This window comes from Lissotriton helveticus, chromosome 10, assembly GCF_964261635.1.
Source record: "Lissotriton helveticus chromosome 10, aLisHel1.1, whole genome shotgun sequence".
In the NCBI taxonomy this organism is placed as follows: domain Eukaryota; kingdom Metazoa; phylum Chordata; class Amphibia; order Caudata; family Salamandridae; genus Lissotriton; species Lissotriton helveticus.
In genome coordinates this window covers 1,128,483,043-1,128,498,153 of record NC_136071.1, presented here as the reverse complement: position 1 = coordinate 1,128,498,153, position 15,111 = coordinate 1,128,483,043, and the positions used below count along the sequence as shown (strand labels likewise).

Genomic DNA, 15,111 nt, shown 5'->3' with positions numbered 1-15,111 from the left:
CGTTTTTAGGTCATTAGCAGGTATGCCAATGGGCACCTTAAGAGGGGTGACTGCACCCTCTATTGTGCCATCTGGGAGGGGTCATAGACCTAGCCCTGATTGAAGGGGTCTCCCCATCTGCAAGATGCCATGGAATGAATGTTGTGCTTCACCTTGCCTGCCCCACCTTAGTGGTGGGGTTGGAAGAGGTGAGCACACCTCCTATTATTTTGAATTTTTCTTGCCGATTTTCCAGCCCAAAGTGGAGGTGTAAACAAGGGGCTGCTATCTGCTAATAACAGCAGAGGCTGGGGGTCACATTACAAAGGCGGCAGGCCTTTGAAGCTTCCCTCTTCGAGCACTGGGCCATCCTTGGTGAGGAGGCATCACACCTCTGCCCAGGATGTGCATTGTTTTTGGTCCCAGAGAGCAGAGGATCTCTACCCAGGGGTCCAGAAACATGATTGGTGGTGGCTGGCTGCCTGCAGCCGGTCAGACCACACAGAGGTTGGCACGTTTTCAGGGGGCACCTCTGAGGTGCCCTCTGGGTACATGGTACAATAAATCCCTCACTAGCATCAGTTTGGATTTATTGAAAGGAGTATTTTGGTACTAAACACTCCTATGTTCAGTGAAGTCATCATGGTTCAGTGAAACTCAAATTGTCGAGTTTCCAGCCCATGTACTCTCTATGCCTTCACTGGCACTTACAATATTGGGAAAATGGACCCCAATATTGTAGGGACATATCTGCTCATGCAGATATTCTCACCTGTGGTATAGGGCACCCTGCCTTAGGGCTGAGGCCTGCTAGAAGGATGACTTACCTATGCCTTCAGGCAGTGCTTGTTGAAATGTCGTTTGTTTCCCCTCGCATTGGCATGCAAGCTGCAAAGGCATGGCATGGTCATAGTGAGGGGTGTGAGGGTCCTGGGGACCCTATTCAGTTCCCAGGCCCTGGGTATTCATAGTACAATTTACTAGGGACTTACAGAGGGCAGAAGTGCCAATTAGGGATTTGTTTTTGGGAAAGGAGCACTGGCACAGGAGACCTGGTTGGCAGGAACTATGTGCACTACATTTGAAACCACATCAAAACCATGCAAAAAGTGGGGGGCTTACCATGCAAAAGAGGCACTTTCTCACATGACCTCCCCTCAAAATGAAGGACGATTAAACTAACCTTCCCCTGGAGAGTCTTCATCTTCTAAGTGGAAGAACCTTGAAATACCTACTGCATTGGCATGGACAGTCCCAGGTCTGTGTTCCACTATGAAATCCATTCCCTGTAAGGATATGGACGACATTAGCATTTTGGGATTCTCAACATTCATCTATTGTACCACCTGAGAGGCCTGTGGTCTGTCTGAACTAGGACGTGAGTGCCAAACAGGTATGGCCTCAACGTCTTCAGGGCCCAGACCACAACAAAGGCTTCCCACTGTATGGCACTCCAACACTGTTCTCTAGGGAGTTGTCTTCTGCTTATAAAAGCAATGGGTTGGTCATATCCCTCATCATTTGTTTGGGCTAGGACTGCATCTATCCCATGCTCAAAGCATCTGTCTGCACAATGAACGGCTTTGTATAGTCTGGAGCTTTTAGGACTGGGGCAGAGCACATTGCATCCTTCAGTCTGTCAAAAACCTTTTGTCAGCTCACTGTCCAGTTTTCTTTCTTTGACATCCGTTTGGAGGTACGTTCTGTGAGGGGAATTGCTATGGGCCGATACTTTAAGGCAACAGTGGTCCCTTACATGCGCAGAAATAGAATTAATAAATATAGAGGCAATCGTTTCTATATTAATTTGACATGTCCAGCCGGACAGATGTCGAATATTTACTCATTTAGCAATGCAATTCAAAATTCATCAACAATATACAAGGTGGGGCACAAGCCTGTACCCCACTTAACACATGTAAAACGTACAGTAGGAGAAAGGGCAAAACACAAGGGGCTTTTAGGCAAAAGCTTATGGTTCTGTTAATTACACAGTTTCAAATGTAAAACAGAATAATACCGACACATTTACACTTTAAGGGACATATAGGTTTTTCAATTGTATAAGGTGCACAAGTTTGTTGATGGCGTTTCGGTCCGTTTAACATGATATGCGGATCATCATCAGGACATGTAATAAATGCCTAACAGTTAAAAGCCTCATTTGCCTAAGGGAAAAAGAAGGGAGGGAAGATACAGTAAAAAACATTAGGGAAAGCAGGTGAGATAACGTACTTCCATCGAACTACCAAAAGAACTTCAAAAGATGGGCATTCAATTGTAAAAATTGACGTGTACAACATATTCGTAGAAGGAGCCATCAAGGTATGTGAGGCTATGAGTGATGAATCACGGTGCGCAAGGTCAAATGTAAAAGACCGGAGCCATGTCTTCTTTCGGCTCCCTCACGGTAAGCCCGCCACACTCTATGTATCGTCCGCCGTATAAGTCATCTCTCTCTGCCTTATCACGGCACATGGAGTATGTGCCTCACACCCGTATCTCTTGTTTTGTCCTGTTAATTCTATGGACACGATCAATATGCCTTGCAACCACCGCGTTTTTTACCACCTGTTACCACGCCTGACAGTTCGCTATAGCTCACGGCCACCACTCTCTATTCCGGTCTCTTACTTCTTACCACCACTTCCTACCCCGGTCTTTTACGGGGTAGGAAGTAAAAAGCCCTCTTGTTTTGCCCTTTCTCCTACTGTACGTTTTACGTGTGTTAAGTAGGGTACAGGCTTGTGCCCCACCTTGTATATTGTTGAGGAATTTTGAATTGCATTGCTAAATGAGTAAATATTCGACCTCTGTCCAGCTAGATATGTCAAATTAATATAGAAACGATTGTGTCTATATTTATTAATTCTATTTCTGCGCATGTAAGGGACCACTGTTGCCTTAAAGAATCTACTCCCAAGGTCCCTTGCTGACTTTTTTTGGGTTCCCTTGTTGTCCTTAAATGGACCGATAGTCCTTCACAAACCTCCTATAGTACCCAGTCAACCAAGGAATGCCCTGACTTGGGTCTGGGTTGTTGATGCTAACCAGTCCAGAACTGTCTGGATCTTGGGTTGGAGGGGCCGAACTTGTGCTTCTCCTACCAGGTGACCCAAGTACTTAACCTTTCCCTGTCCTATCTGGCACTTACTTGCCTTGATAGTGAGGCCTGCACTTCTCAGAGCCTCAAGGACCGTGCCAAGGTGGACCAGGTGATCCTGCCAGGTGTAGCTGTAGACAGAAATATTGTCAAGATAAGCTGCACTCAAGGATTCCAGCCCAGCAAGGACTTTGTTCACCAACCGTTGGAAGGTGGCAGGGACATTCTTTAGTCCAGAGGGCATCCCAGTAAACTGGAAGTGTCAATTTGGGGTGGAGACTGCTGATTTTTCTTTTGTTCCAGGAGTCAAACCTATCTGCCAGTACCCAGATGGGAGATCAAAGGCACTAAGATATTTGGCTGCCCCTAACCTGTCAATTAGTTCATCTGCTCCAGGGATTGGGTGTGCATCAGTTTTTGTCACAGCAAATGGCTAGAAGTAATTTAAGAAAATGATTAGCGCCAATAAGGGCGACCATTACCCAAGGGGCCACCCCAAAACATTACATATCCCTGGTGCTTGTGGGTTTTCTAACCCCCTCCCCTTTCCCCAGCAGGCAGATGGGCCTTCAATTCAAATAGGGCCGATCTTCCCAGGGCAGGCAGAAAAATGGCCCCAAGTATAAAAAAAACTGGGGGCCTAATCTTGCCCAAGGAATTGCCCCCATGCACAAAGATTAAAACTGGCCCCCATAGGAAGCACCTCTTGCCCAAGGGCTCGCTTCCATTCCAAAAGAAAATCCCTGGAGGGGGCATTCCTGCTGCAAAGAGACATCGGGGGAGAGTAAAAACTCTTTCCTTTCCCCGATGCCTCTGTGCAACACAGTACAGACTGACGACTGCATAGATGAGATGACTGGGAACTCGAACCACCCCTTCCTGCTGGTCCTGATATTAAGATACGTGGTGTCACCTGGTGTGCGTAGAATCCGTGTTAATGCTAATTTTAGCTAAATGAAGAGTGGCTATGCACTGGGGATGAGGCACCGCTCTGCGAGTAAAAAGCTGGTTAAAAGGTGTTGCATACTGCCAGGAACTACTGGAAGAATATTAGTCTCTTATGCCAGCCATGTCCCGACTAAAAAATATCTGGTAACTGTTTACCTTCGCACACCTGACAGACAATAATATTTCATTGGTGGCCACAGTGTTTATGTGAGAATTGACGTTGGAACTCTTACCCGGTGGGTGCGATATGATCAGATGACGAATATTTTAGCGATAACTCTTAATGATCAGGCGACAGAAAAGGCCATTTTAATTCACAAAGCCGTGACATAAGTTTGTAATTTGGCCAGGGGTGAAGGAGAGCTACCCACTATTTCACATTTATACGCCACAGAATATACTGAAATCCTTGGAATGTAATCACCTAGATAGACATTATCTTGATAGTCTTGTGAAAGTTGTTCTGTAGCTGCTTTGCGCTAATATGATCGATTCATGGATCTTGTGGGAAGCACTGATGTTTTTCCAAAGTTTAAAAAGCAATAAATAACTTTTTTTTAAAACCTTCCTGTTATCATCAAACCAGCAGGAATGTGGTGCCCACTATTAACCGGTCTCTTTAGGGACCCTGCGTGTAGATCTGTGGCGTTCCCAACTCTTGAGGAATGTTGCACTTCCTTATAAAAAAAAAACATAGAGATTCCTTTCCTTTCTGCATGCCAGCTTCGAAACCAAAAATAATCTTTTCTCTCACCTTTTGGTGCTATCGTCCTTTCAGTTCTTCATACTTCAGTGAGAAAATTGAGGATCTACATGTAGCTAGCACCAGCAAATTATTGATATTTTAAAGGACTAATCCTACAAAACACACCTGGAGAGCAGATCTGGGTAAGAGGAAAGTGGTCTGTGCCTAGTTTTATGCTCGGGAAAGGTCTTGTGCACCAATAGGATGATTGCCTACCTTTCCCATCGTTTTTGTATGGGAATCCTAAGTGCCTTTTTTGGTGCAAATAGTCACCTAAATATCCATCAGAAACTTGATTTCAAGTACTTGATGGCCACGAACGGAATGAGGGCCACTAAAAGGAAGTCTGTCTCCATTCCACCTAGGTTCCATCAGGCAATAGAAGATTAACAAGAAAGGTTGTTAAAGGTCATACACTCACTACCTTTATGGAGGCAAGGGTGTTGCAAAACTGTTACCGGCCACACAAATAGCGATAATGGCATGGAAACGGCAGAGAGGCGCATGAAATGGGAAGATCGGGTGACCAGAGAAACCCCGCTTTGGGTGGGAACGCGACTTCAGGAATTTGTCAAGCTGAAAGGCTTTCAGAAGTGGTATCTGGTTGGTATTTCCCAGCTTAAGGACATAATATATCATAAGGAGCTGGTGACGTTACCACACCTCCAGCTAGAATTCGACATGAACAAGACTCAACACTTTAAGTATTTGCAACTGAGGCATGCCTGGTTGGCGCAACGTATTGATGTGGAGGGCCTCCCGGAGTATGCCCCATTAGAAGGGCGACTCTTGATGGGATACATTGGAGAGAAAGCAGTGTCATGGACGTATCGGACAATTATGAATAATACACCTGACCCACTGCGGAAGCTGAGATTACACTGGGAGGCGGATCTGGGAGATATAGAAGATTTGGACTGGGAAATGGCGCTGATGCACCCGAGGGAAGTGGCCATTAAATCGCGGCTGCGATTGATCCAGTTTAAATACTTACACAGAATGTATTATGACAGAGCCCGACTACATAAGATGGGTAGAGTGGAGTCCCCCAACTGCCTGAAATGTAAGACCATGGAGGGGACCTTCTTTCACCCTATTTGGGGATGCACACATGCTCAGCGATACTGGGGCACAATTTTGAAGGAAATGGAGCTTATACTACATGAACCTATATCCCCTGGCCACTGCAGTGTTTGTTCTGCTGGGCATACCCACGGAGATCGATCTCCCCAAAGTAAAGCTGGTGTTGCCCCAGCGGGGTCTGGTAGTAGCCAAAAGAGACATGGTGAGGACTTGGGGGGGGGGGGGGGGGGGGCAGATACTAATCCAACACTGGAGGAATGACGGAGAGGGATGGACATGTATATGTTGGGGGAGAAGAGAACGTACAAAGCAAGGGGGTTCCCCAAAACATTTTGGAAAATACTGAAGCCATGGCTGACCTACTATGGCCTGACGCTCACAGATTCACAGTAGATAAAGGAAGGGCAGAATACCAGGGAAAAGGGGAGAGATGAAGAGGGATTCCGTTGCCAGACATTATCCTTTGTTGTTGATTGTTTATGCTTTAGTATGCTCTGACCTAGCTGTATTTGTAATGAACATAGAAACACTATGTTCTGTATACCTGACGTGGTTTTGCAATGTGACTTTGAAAATGCAAATAAATACATAAAAAAAATAAAATAAAGGTTGTTAAAGATGCAGGGACATCCCTTCTTTGCAGCTCTGGTACCCCCTCAAGTACCGATTTACTCAAGTGAGTCCCCTTTCAGTCTTCTCACCCTATCTCTCAATCGCACAAAATCATTTGTGTACAGGATGGGGTTCTACTGCAGAGGATTTTACCGACACACTCTATGTCCAGAGAATGATAGAGGCTCCTCTTCACATTGTACTGCTGTTCAAGGCTAGATCCGAAAAGATTGGTGTTCTCTGAGGAGTACTTCTAATGTGGGATATGATAAACCCAAAGAATTGTTTTGTCACCTTGTCCCGTCCAGTTATGTTTCCATTGATGCTATAGGGCTGCGTTTCTACTTGAAAGGTACAGGAACAAAAACTGGAAGGTTTAAGTGAAGAAAGCAACTGTATGAGTTTTAAACAAGCATTGACAAAGCCAATAGGTTTCTCTTTTGGCTTGGTCAGTGTTTATTAGTGATGTTACCGAGCAGCACAGACTGCTGTGCAACAAGTTATAATGTAAAGAAAAAACGCTATGATAAAGCCATCGCTGGCCGACGACAGATCAATAAATCGCCTTATTTTCTAATATTTGAAATTATAGGGGGAAGCATAGAAATACAAGCGTCCCCTGCTCATAGGGCTAAAGCGGTTAGAACAGGTCAAGTTCATTTGCTGGTTGGTGTTGGTACAGCAGACTACATGGAATGCACTGTTGCGCTGTGTTCCAGTACTGGTATGCCGCTCTTTGCACAGGAGAGATATTTGCTTGGCCATCAAAAAGCCACATTGCTTCATCACCCACCCTCAAAGCAGAGCTTAAATGCCCTGCGGCTGCCATAGTGTCATCTTGGGCATTGATATAGTGCTGGTTCTTTCCTTAAATAGATGGACAAAAAAGAAATGGCGAGAGGTCTCTTTTGCATGCCCGCTCTTGTGAGCCCCACAGATTTCCTTGGGGACACAATAGGCTCACCACAGGTTATGTCACTCAGATGTGACACAGAATTTCCTTCTTATTTAAGGATCCTATGACTGTATAACCCTATTTAATGACTAACATTGGCAAAGTCAGTAGCTCTCTAAGCCCATTTTAAAATTGATACTAGGCCTTGTCAAATTGCTAATCCAGATCATTTGAACTGAAGAAAAATAAAGCCTACTTTTTATTTACGAATTTTTAGAACAGGTGGCCTGAAAATGCACCATTTGTAAGTGTGCGAAGGTCTGGAGATTAGTTGCCCAACACCCTTGAAAGAAAGAGACTTATTTGGCACACCACGATTGTTGTAGAATATTTTGTTAAAAGTCCTTATTGAAGCTAAGACTTTTAGCCAGTTTCATGGCTAAAAGGCTGAGAAATGAACAATTTTCTTTGCTTTAGTATGGGCAGTTTAGCACAATTTGTGAAAGATGGTCTCGGGTTTTGAGTGCTATTTAGTCACCCAAGCAATCCTAATGGTATTCCCTCATCTCACTCAGTATAATTCTGTTAATCTATTTTATTGTTCTCTTCCCCATGCCCACTTTAAAAACTCACCTGCCGTCACTTGGGCAGAGTACAAGGCTCACCAGAGCCTTTTTAATAGTAATTTGCTTTCCCCAATTTAGAGATACAGAATCCTAGATAGTGAAGCCCTCTTTTCTCTAGGATGAGGCAAATATTACTAGTATTTGCAGCTCAGTTGTTCACACCACTTGTGCATGATTCATTCTCTGATCTTTTATTTGCACTAAGTGCTGATTCCTTGTAATGAGTAGTGGAATTGCACAGGCAATACAATGCCCATCATTCAGAGTTAATCATCTAAAAATTGACTGATGCAGATAGAATCTATATTCTTGAGATTGTGAAAGTGATTGCTGCTAGAATTTTTCATTCTGTTTGGTTCCTTTGTGGTTTCATGTTTGGTGCTCTCTAGATATGAACTTATATTCTGGTTGTTTGTTTTAATCAAATTTGCCTTTATGGTTGCAGCAGGTGTTCATGCTGCTGTTGTAATTACTAGGCTCCTTACTCTTTCATAGTTTCGATGATAGCTCCTGAGGATTTTCCATTAGTGGGGTTCTTTTTAAGAAGTTTGCTTTGCTTGTGTCAGGCTTGAGTTTTTCAGAGCACAGAATTTTAAAATAGCCTGCATTAGCAATTGTGATTTAGTTTTCATCCCATTAAATCAGTTTGATATTAGGATTGATCTACAATTTGCCTTATTTCTGATAAACTGTCCTCAAGCTAATAGCTGCATTATTGTACAATTGACTGAGGACATCAATCTGCACCGGCTACGTGTGTCCTGGATTCTAAATATGTGTACTGGTTTCTAAACTTGTGCATTATGGACTGGCACCTCTGTGTATCTTTCCACAGATCATTTGTTTAATTTTATTTGGATATAATCTTTTGGTCAAATTAAATCCATGTAAACTGAGATTCATGGATGCCAGTTCAATTTTTACAACGCTAAGTCAGTCTGTAAAGCACCCTTTATGGAAGTAAATACGAGTATTAATTATGGCAATATGTAGTACAGTCTTCAAACTGAAATGTTTCTAGGTGCAATGTTGATTGGCAAGCTAATCACACTTTGATGCTCATGGTTTCCACTTGGTAGTATGAAAGTTTGTGTCTGCCTTTTCAGGTATTGTAACCCAGGTATCGAACTGTCACATGCCATTGTAATTTTTCGCATCTCCGTATTTGCATTTCTTCAGCTGCAAATTGGCTACATTTTGAGACTGTCTGTATGTATTTTTGCTAATGTCAGTTAATGGATTTTTCAGGCTGCTTCCATGATTCACCCCAAAGAAATTCCACCCGAGGCTATTCTGCTGGCAGTTTATCTTGAACTTCAGAACGGTAAGTCAGTATAGAATGCATATTTAAAGACACATCCTTCTGTTAACTCGGATCTGTGTACCCAACATCTTTTTATTTTTCCATTTCATAACTACGGCTGTAAAAGTGATTTTATTTTTATTCTGTATAGGCATGGCACCTTAAGTAAATGTGACAAACTGGAATGTTTGCGCACCTTAAAAAGAAGAGATAGAATGATGCTTTTTGTAGAAGAAGCAACACATGATAGAGATTTCAAGAAGATATGTTTCTCATGGCAAGGAGATCCTTCCATTCTCAATACAAGAGAACTTGTTATATTACTTGAACCTATGCCCATGTTTTATGGAACCTGGTCTCCCCACGCCTCCTTTTTCGACCCTCCTTCCCACATTCCTGGGTTAGCCTCAGTAGAGTGTTTTTTATTCATTTGGACCACAACTTGCAGCCTTTGCTACTGACTTTTCTCAAGCAGTGCCGCTATCGAGACCAACTCTAGAAATAGATTTTCTCCTTTGAGAATTTGCAGTTTGAAAAGAAAAGGATCTGTTCTGGTTTGTTTTTTTGTATAGTGAACACATGGGGAAATAGTTTCATTACTCTTGAGCTAATCATCCTTTGAGGATCTACAGTTGTTGCTTCTGGTCTGTTGCCCATCCTCTTACGCACTCCACCCTACTTCGACTCACTGTATGTCATACATATGGGGGGGGGGGCAAATTGAGGTATGCATTTGAGTCTCACTCAAGTTGAGAGGGGGGGGGTAAAGGAGGGAGTCCCCATTGCAAAAGACACCGCAGAATCTGAAGATGTCCCAGAAACCTTTGGAACCTCCAAGCTGGCATCAGAAAATAAGTGTCTTGCACATCCACTAATCATTTTCTGAATGTCAACATTAGCCTCTTTTTCTTCTCCTGGGAGAGTTTTTGGTCTGATAAATGATTGGTGCTGATGTTGACATTCAGGTATAATCGCTGTCTGAGTCTGAACCAGTGTCCGAAAATGTCACTACTTTGGTGGCAGGGAAAGTACCGCTCTAAAAAAGAACCAGTGGATTGATAGAACTCTTTGCATAAATAAGAATGCATCCTTTCTTTGTTATGACGTCTAATGCCCTTCTGAAGTGTCTCAGTATTTTTAAAAACATTGTTTTAAGTTCTTTGATATTTGCTTGTAATCTTTCTAGAACTGCTTTCGCATTGGTTATGCCTTGATTACCAAGGATTTTTATTTCTAACATGAGTATTTATTGTACCAAAGATGAAACTGTCTTGAATTGATCAGTTGCTAGAAATGATAGGGATATATTTGACCTGTAGGCCAACTGGAGCAATGTTTATGTTTAAAGAATCTGTAAGGAATTTTGCATGTAGTTCTGCTCTAGTTAATGTTTTAAGTAATTTTTCTAAATTAGAAAGATTAGAAATGTGTTTGTTAATATTTAATTTCAGATTTTCCCTTTGAGCCTAAATGATCAGAACCCCTCACAATTTTAGTGACATAATGATTCTAATTCTGATATAGCGGCAAAATAGAGGGAACCCATAGGAGGGAGCTGTTAGCTTATGTTAGAGAATTTAAACAAAGGACCTAACAGACAGTCTGCCAAACAAGTGAGCAAAAGAAACTCAGCTCAGTACCCCTTGAGAGCTTGAGTAAATGGTACATGGACATCCAACACCCTAAATACCGGAAGGCATCTCACAGGACCCAAAGAGACCGTGTAGTAGATAAGGTGGCCACAAGGTGAAGTTACAGTGCCTTGCTGGATAGAGAACGATTTTCGGGGGCCTGCCCCTAAGAAAGCAATGTCCATGAGATTGTGAAGTCGAGTGGTAGACTTTCAGCCAGTGCTGCGCTCTTGGTTGTAGACTCTTAGAGTTGAGATCAGATGAGGAGGCCAAGAGTCGCTGCGAGGGCTGGTGCGTGGGGTGTTGAGCGAGCTAGAGCAGTTTGAGAAAAAGTTGCAGAGGACTGCCCCTAAGATGGCTTTGTCTGCAGCATGGCGAAGGCGGCGCAGCTTTCAGCAAATGTCACACTCTGGGCATCACGGACTCCTGCTGCAGCTGCAAGGAGAAGAAGAGTAGAGCCACTGCAGGTGCTGTTGGGAAGGAGCAGCAGTGGTGGCAGCGATCAGAGTGACGAGGACCAGCAAGGCCACATCTGGGAAGTAGAGTGTCCTTGTGTAGCGCTCATCGCTCCCAGGCTGATAGACGGAGGAGCCTGTTGTGAGTCCCAGCTGGGTTGAGCAGTGTACTGCTCCTTTAAGAAGTGAAAAGGCTGTGTAGAACATGTGATCAGACAATGGGGTGGCCTTCAGTATGACTGAAGATACTGGCCTCAAGGGAGGGACAGCCCGTCTGACTGATCCCAAGTTACCCACCGGACACTGTGAGACTGAGAAATCACTATAACACATACAGGTGGTGATTGATGTGGCCTGGAGCTGGGAATAAGCACCATGTATGTCACATAAGGGGAAAAGCCTTCCAGACAAACAACATGCCCAACAGCTCTTGATATCCTCCTCCTCACCAAAACAACACTAGAGGTGGGAGACACACCTGCCAAATATGTGACTGGATGTGGGGCAAATATAACTGCATTTTTCAGTACCACTCAGTCTAACCTCTGTGAGAGGGTTGGGCGGAAGAAAAAACGAGGAGGCCGAATTCGGGGATCAATTTTGCTTTTGTTTTATTCAAGGATGACGAGAATTAAAGCATATCTTCCGTCAGGATAAAACAGGGCAAAATGACAGTATATCTCCCGGTGTCTCTAGTCCAATGATCGTGCTCTTCTTTCTTGTTGTTGCTGATCTCCTTTTCTTGGTAGGGCACCCCAAGAGGCTCAAAAGAGGAAAGAAAGAAAGGTGGTCAGATTCTCTGTTATCTTATTTTGACATAGAACCCTCCACCTGGGGACAGGCACCTGTCGTGCTATATAATGGACTGGAGTTGAAGGGGTGTCTTGGTCCTCACGCAGAACATATAACTGTCAGTTGCCAAAAGGAAAAAAAAAATGGGCAAAACCAGTTTCCTTACATCAGAAAACTGTAAGTGCCATTGAGGGGGAAGAGGAAAAAGGCGTGCTTTCAGGTTTGGGGCATGTGATCAAAATGCGGGGAAAAAGAACGGTGCACAACACATGTGAGTTAGCTAGTGCCCGAATATTCCCGGCTTTCCCCACCCCTTCCCTCACTTACTCCCTCCCCCCTCTCGATTCATGTACCGCGCTAGCCACAGCTCTCCGGAGTTGCGGCGGCTCGTAGGCAACCTCCGGGGGTGTCCACCACTCCTCGGTCCAGGTTTCTGCTCCTCCGTCCGCGTCCTGAAGGGGGTCGGGGCTGGCATCCAGGCTTGTCTTCTCGTGGGATTCTTCCTCTGCGCCACGCTCGTTCTCCTCGTCGTCTTCCTGTTGGCCCTCCTCCCCCGGTCCTTGACCCCGTCTTTCCTCTTCCGCATTCTCTTCAAGCGGTCTTAGCTCTGCCCCTCCAGTGTCCCATTGGCTGCCGTCTCTCCTTGCCGGTTTGTGTTCCTGCGTGCAAGAGGGAGTGGCAGATGGTAACCCTTGCTTTCCCCGCCTGCATGGTTCCCTGTTCTTCGATGTTGGCTTGACAGAGGGAAAAGGAAAGAGAGGTAGGGATGCCACGGAGTCAGCCTCCTCACAACCTCCTAGCACTTGCCTTCTCCTGTAAGATGTGTGTAATCAAAAAGTAGCTTTTCAGACCAGTTCCTTGTTTGTGATCTGAGGGATAATTCTTGTGCAGGAGACCTTACCTTCTGAAATCTTTGCATGCGGTCCAAAGTCTGTGTATGTAAGATCTGTGTGACTTGAAGAACGCATTTGCTGTTAATGCCTGTATGATCTATTTAGTCTTATCAAGGATAACTTTTTTCATAAGCCTGGCTTATACAATTTGTGTCAACATAGGGGGGTAGCCTGCTTTGAGATGCCTGTGTCAGTATGAGTTCACTAACTGCCGTCAGAGCAAATAGCCATTAAAATCTGCATAACTTGAGGAATAGCTCTGTTGTCATTGACCTGAGCTAATGCAAGTTCTGTAACTAGAGGGACCGCTTTTGTTCCCAGTTGCCTGAGCATATGAGATTTCTGTATCCTGAAGGATAGCTCTTTATAGCATTAACTTTTAAGGCCTGCTTAACCTGGGGGATAACTTTGCTGATACCTGTATGTTCGGAAGATTTTTGTACTGCACAGCATAGTTCATATAGATAGCCTCTTAATCCCGATTCAAGTCATGAGTGCTGGTGGCTGTGATGCAGTCTATCTGTTGTGTGTGTGCTTACCTTGTCCAACTTGCTAGGAAAAAATGTATATGCTCATCATTTTTAAGTAGTGATGTATTGTTTGCATGTATTTCTTTGGTTTCTGATGGGTTGAATGTGTCGGTTTCCTTTGATTCACCTCCCAGATCCTGTTTGTAGTCTGCTGCCAAGTAGGATTTCTTAGTAGAAAGTTCTAGTTTCTAAGTTCTTCGAGGATAAAATAGAAGGGATATACAAGAAAGTTATCTCAGTCTCAGGTCCCTTGGATGTCGAGGTCCCTGAAATCTCCCCAATGGTGACTTCTGGGAAAACCCTTCATGTAATCCCTGATATAACCATCAAAGATCTGACTGCACTTATCAATCAAATGAAGACCGGCTCTCCTACTGACCTGATACCTGCTAAATTAATCTCCCCTCTGAGCGAGATATTAGGACCCTCCATTCAGAAATTGCTGAACCTCTCCTTTGCCGAGGGACAACTCCCACAATCCTGGAAGGAAGCGGTAGTGAACCCTATATGCAAAAATTCCACCTTGCCCTGGTCAGAACTCTCCAACCTTCGCCCAATTTCTCTCCTCCCTTTCATCAGCAAACTGGCAGAGAAACACGTTAATACCATCATCTCCAGCTTTATCGAGGCGACAGGGGGCCTGGACCATTCTCAATCTGGGTTCAGGCCCAACCACAGCACTGAATCAGCCCTTCTCTCTGTGACAGATAAGATCAAAATGTCACAGGATAGAGGCGGTTCCATGATCCTAGTGCTGCTGGACCTGTCCGCAGCCTTTGATACCGTGTCCCATAATATCCTTCTCAGCCGTTTGCAGGGAGTAGGAATTGGAGGCTTAGCTTTATCATGGTTGGAGAGCTTTCTCTCCGGGAGATCACAATCTATCAGCTTGGGCCCCTTTCGTTCCATCTCAAGGGTGCTCACGAAGGGGGTGCCACAGGGCTCATGCCTCAGCCCTACATTGTTCAATGTATATGTGGCCCCCCTTGCTGAGATTGTGCGGAAGTATGGGTTCATACCGGTCTCCTACGCTGATGACACCCAGCTCCTCTACCCTTTCAGCTCCCTTGGCCCTAAAGTCAAGGAGAACTTTGCTGAGGGTATGAGGGCAGTGTCACATTGGATGGCTGTGAATTGCCTCCAATGCAATGTGGGAAAAACAGAGGTTATGCTCTTTGGCAAGGCGAGTCTCCTCTGGTCCCCAGACTGGTGGCCATTAGATTTGGGCCCAGTACCCACATCCAAACCTCATGTTAAGAATCTAGGGGTGAAGTTGGACCAAAAACTGACCTTAAAGGAACACACCAATTCTATCGCAGGGTTGTGTTTCCACACCATCGGCCTTCTCAGACGTGTCTTCCCGTATCTCCCTGCCACCTATAGGAAGACACTTGTACAGGCCTTGGTCGCCAGCCGCCTGGACTACTGCAACGGCCTGCTGACATTAGCAAATGCAGATGCAGTAGGTCGTTTGCAGGTAGTCCAGAATACAGCGGCAAGATTGGTCATGAGTGTA

General features: G+C 44.6%; 1 protein-coding gene across 4 annotated transcripts in view; it reads left to right on the top strand.

The window, feature by feature from the left end:
- CNOT10 (CCR4-NOT transcription complex subunit 10) overlaps positions 1 to 15,111 on the top strand; it is a 517,759-nt gene that overhangs the window by 488,859 nt on the left and 13,789 nt on the right. For all 4 annotated transcript variants that reach the window (XM_078663928.1, XM_078663926.1, XM_078663927.1 and 1 more), the window contains one exon: positions 9,240 to 9,315. In XM_078663928.1, coding sequence (XP_078520054.1) covers positions 9,240 to 9,315 — 76 coding nt within the window. The remainder of the gene's footprint in view (positions 1 to 9,239; positions 9,316 to 15,111) is intronic.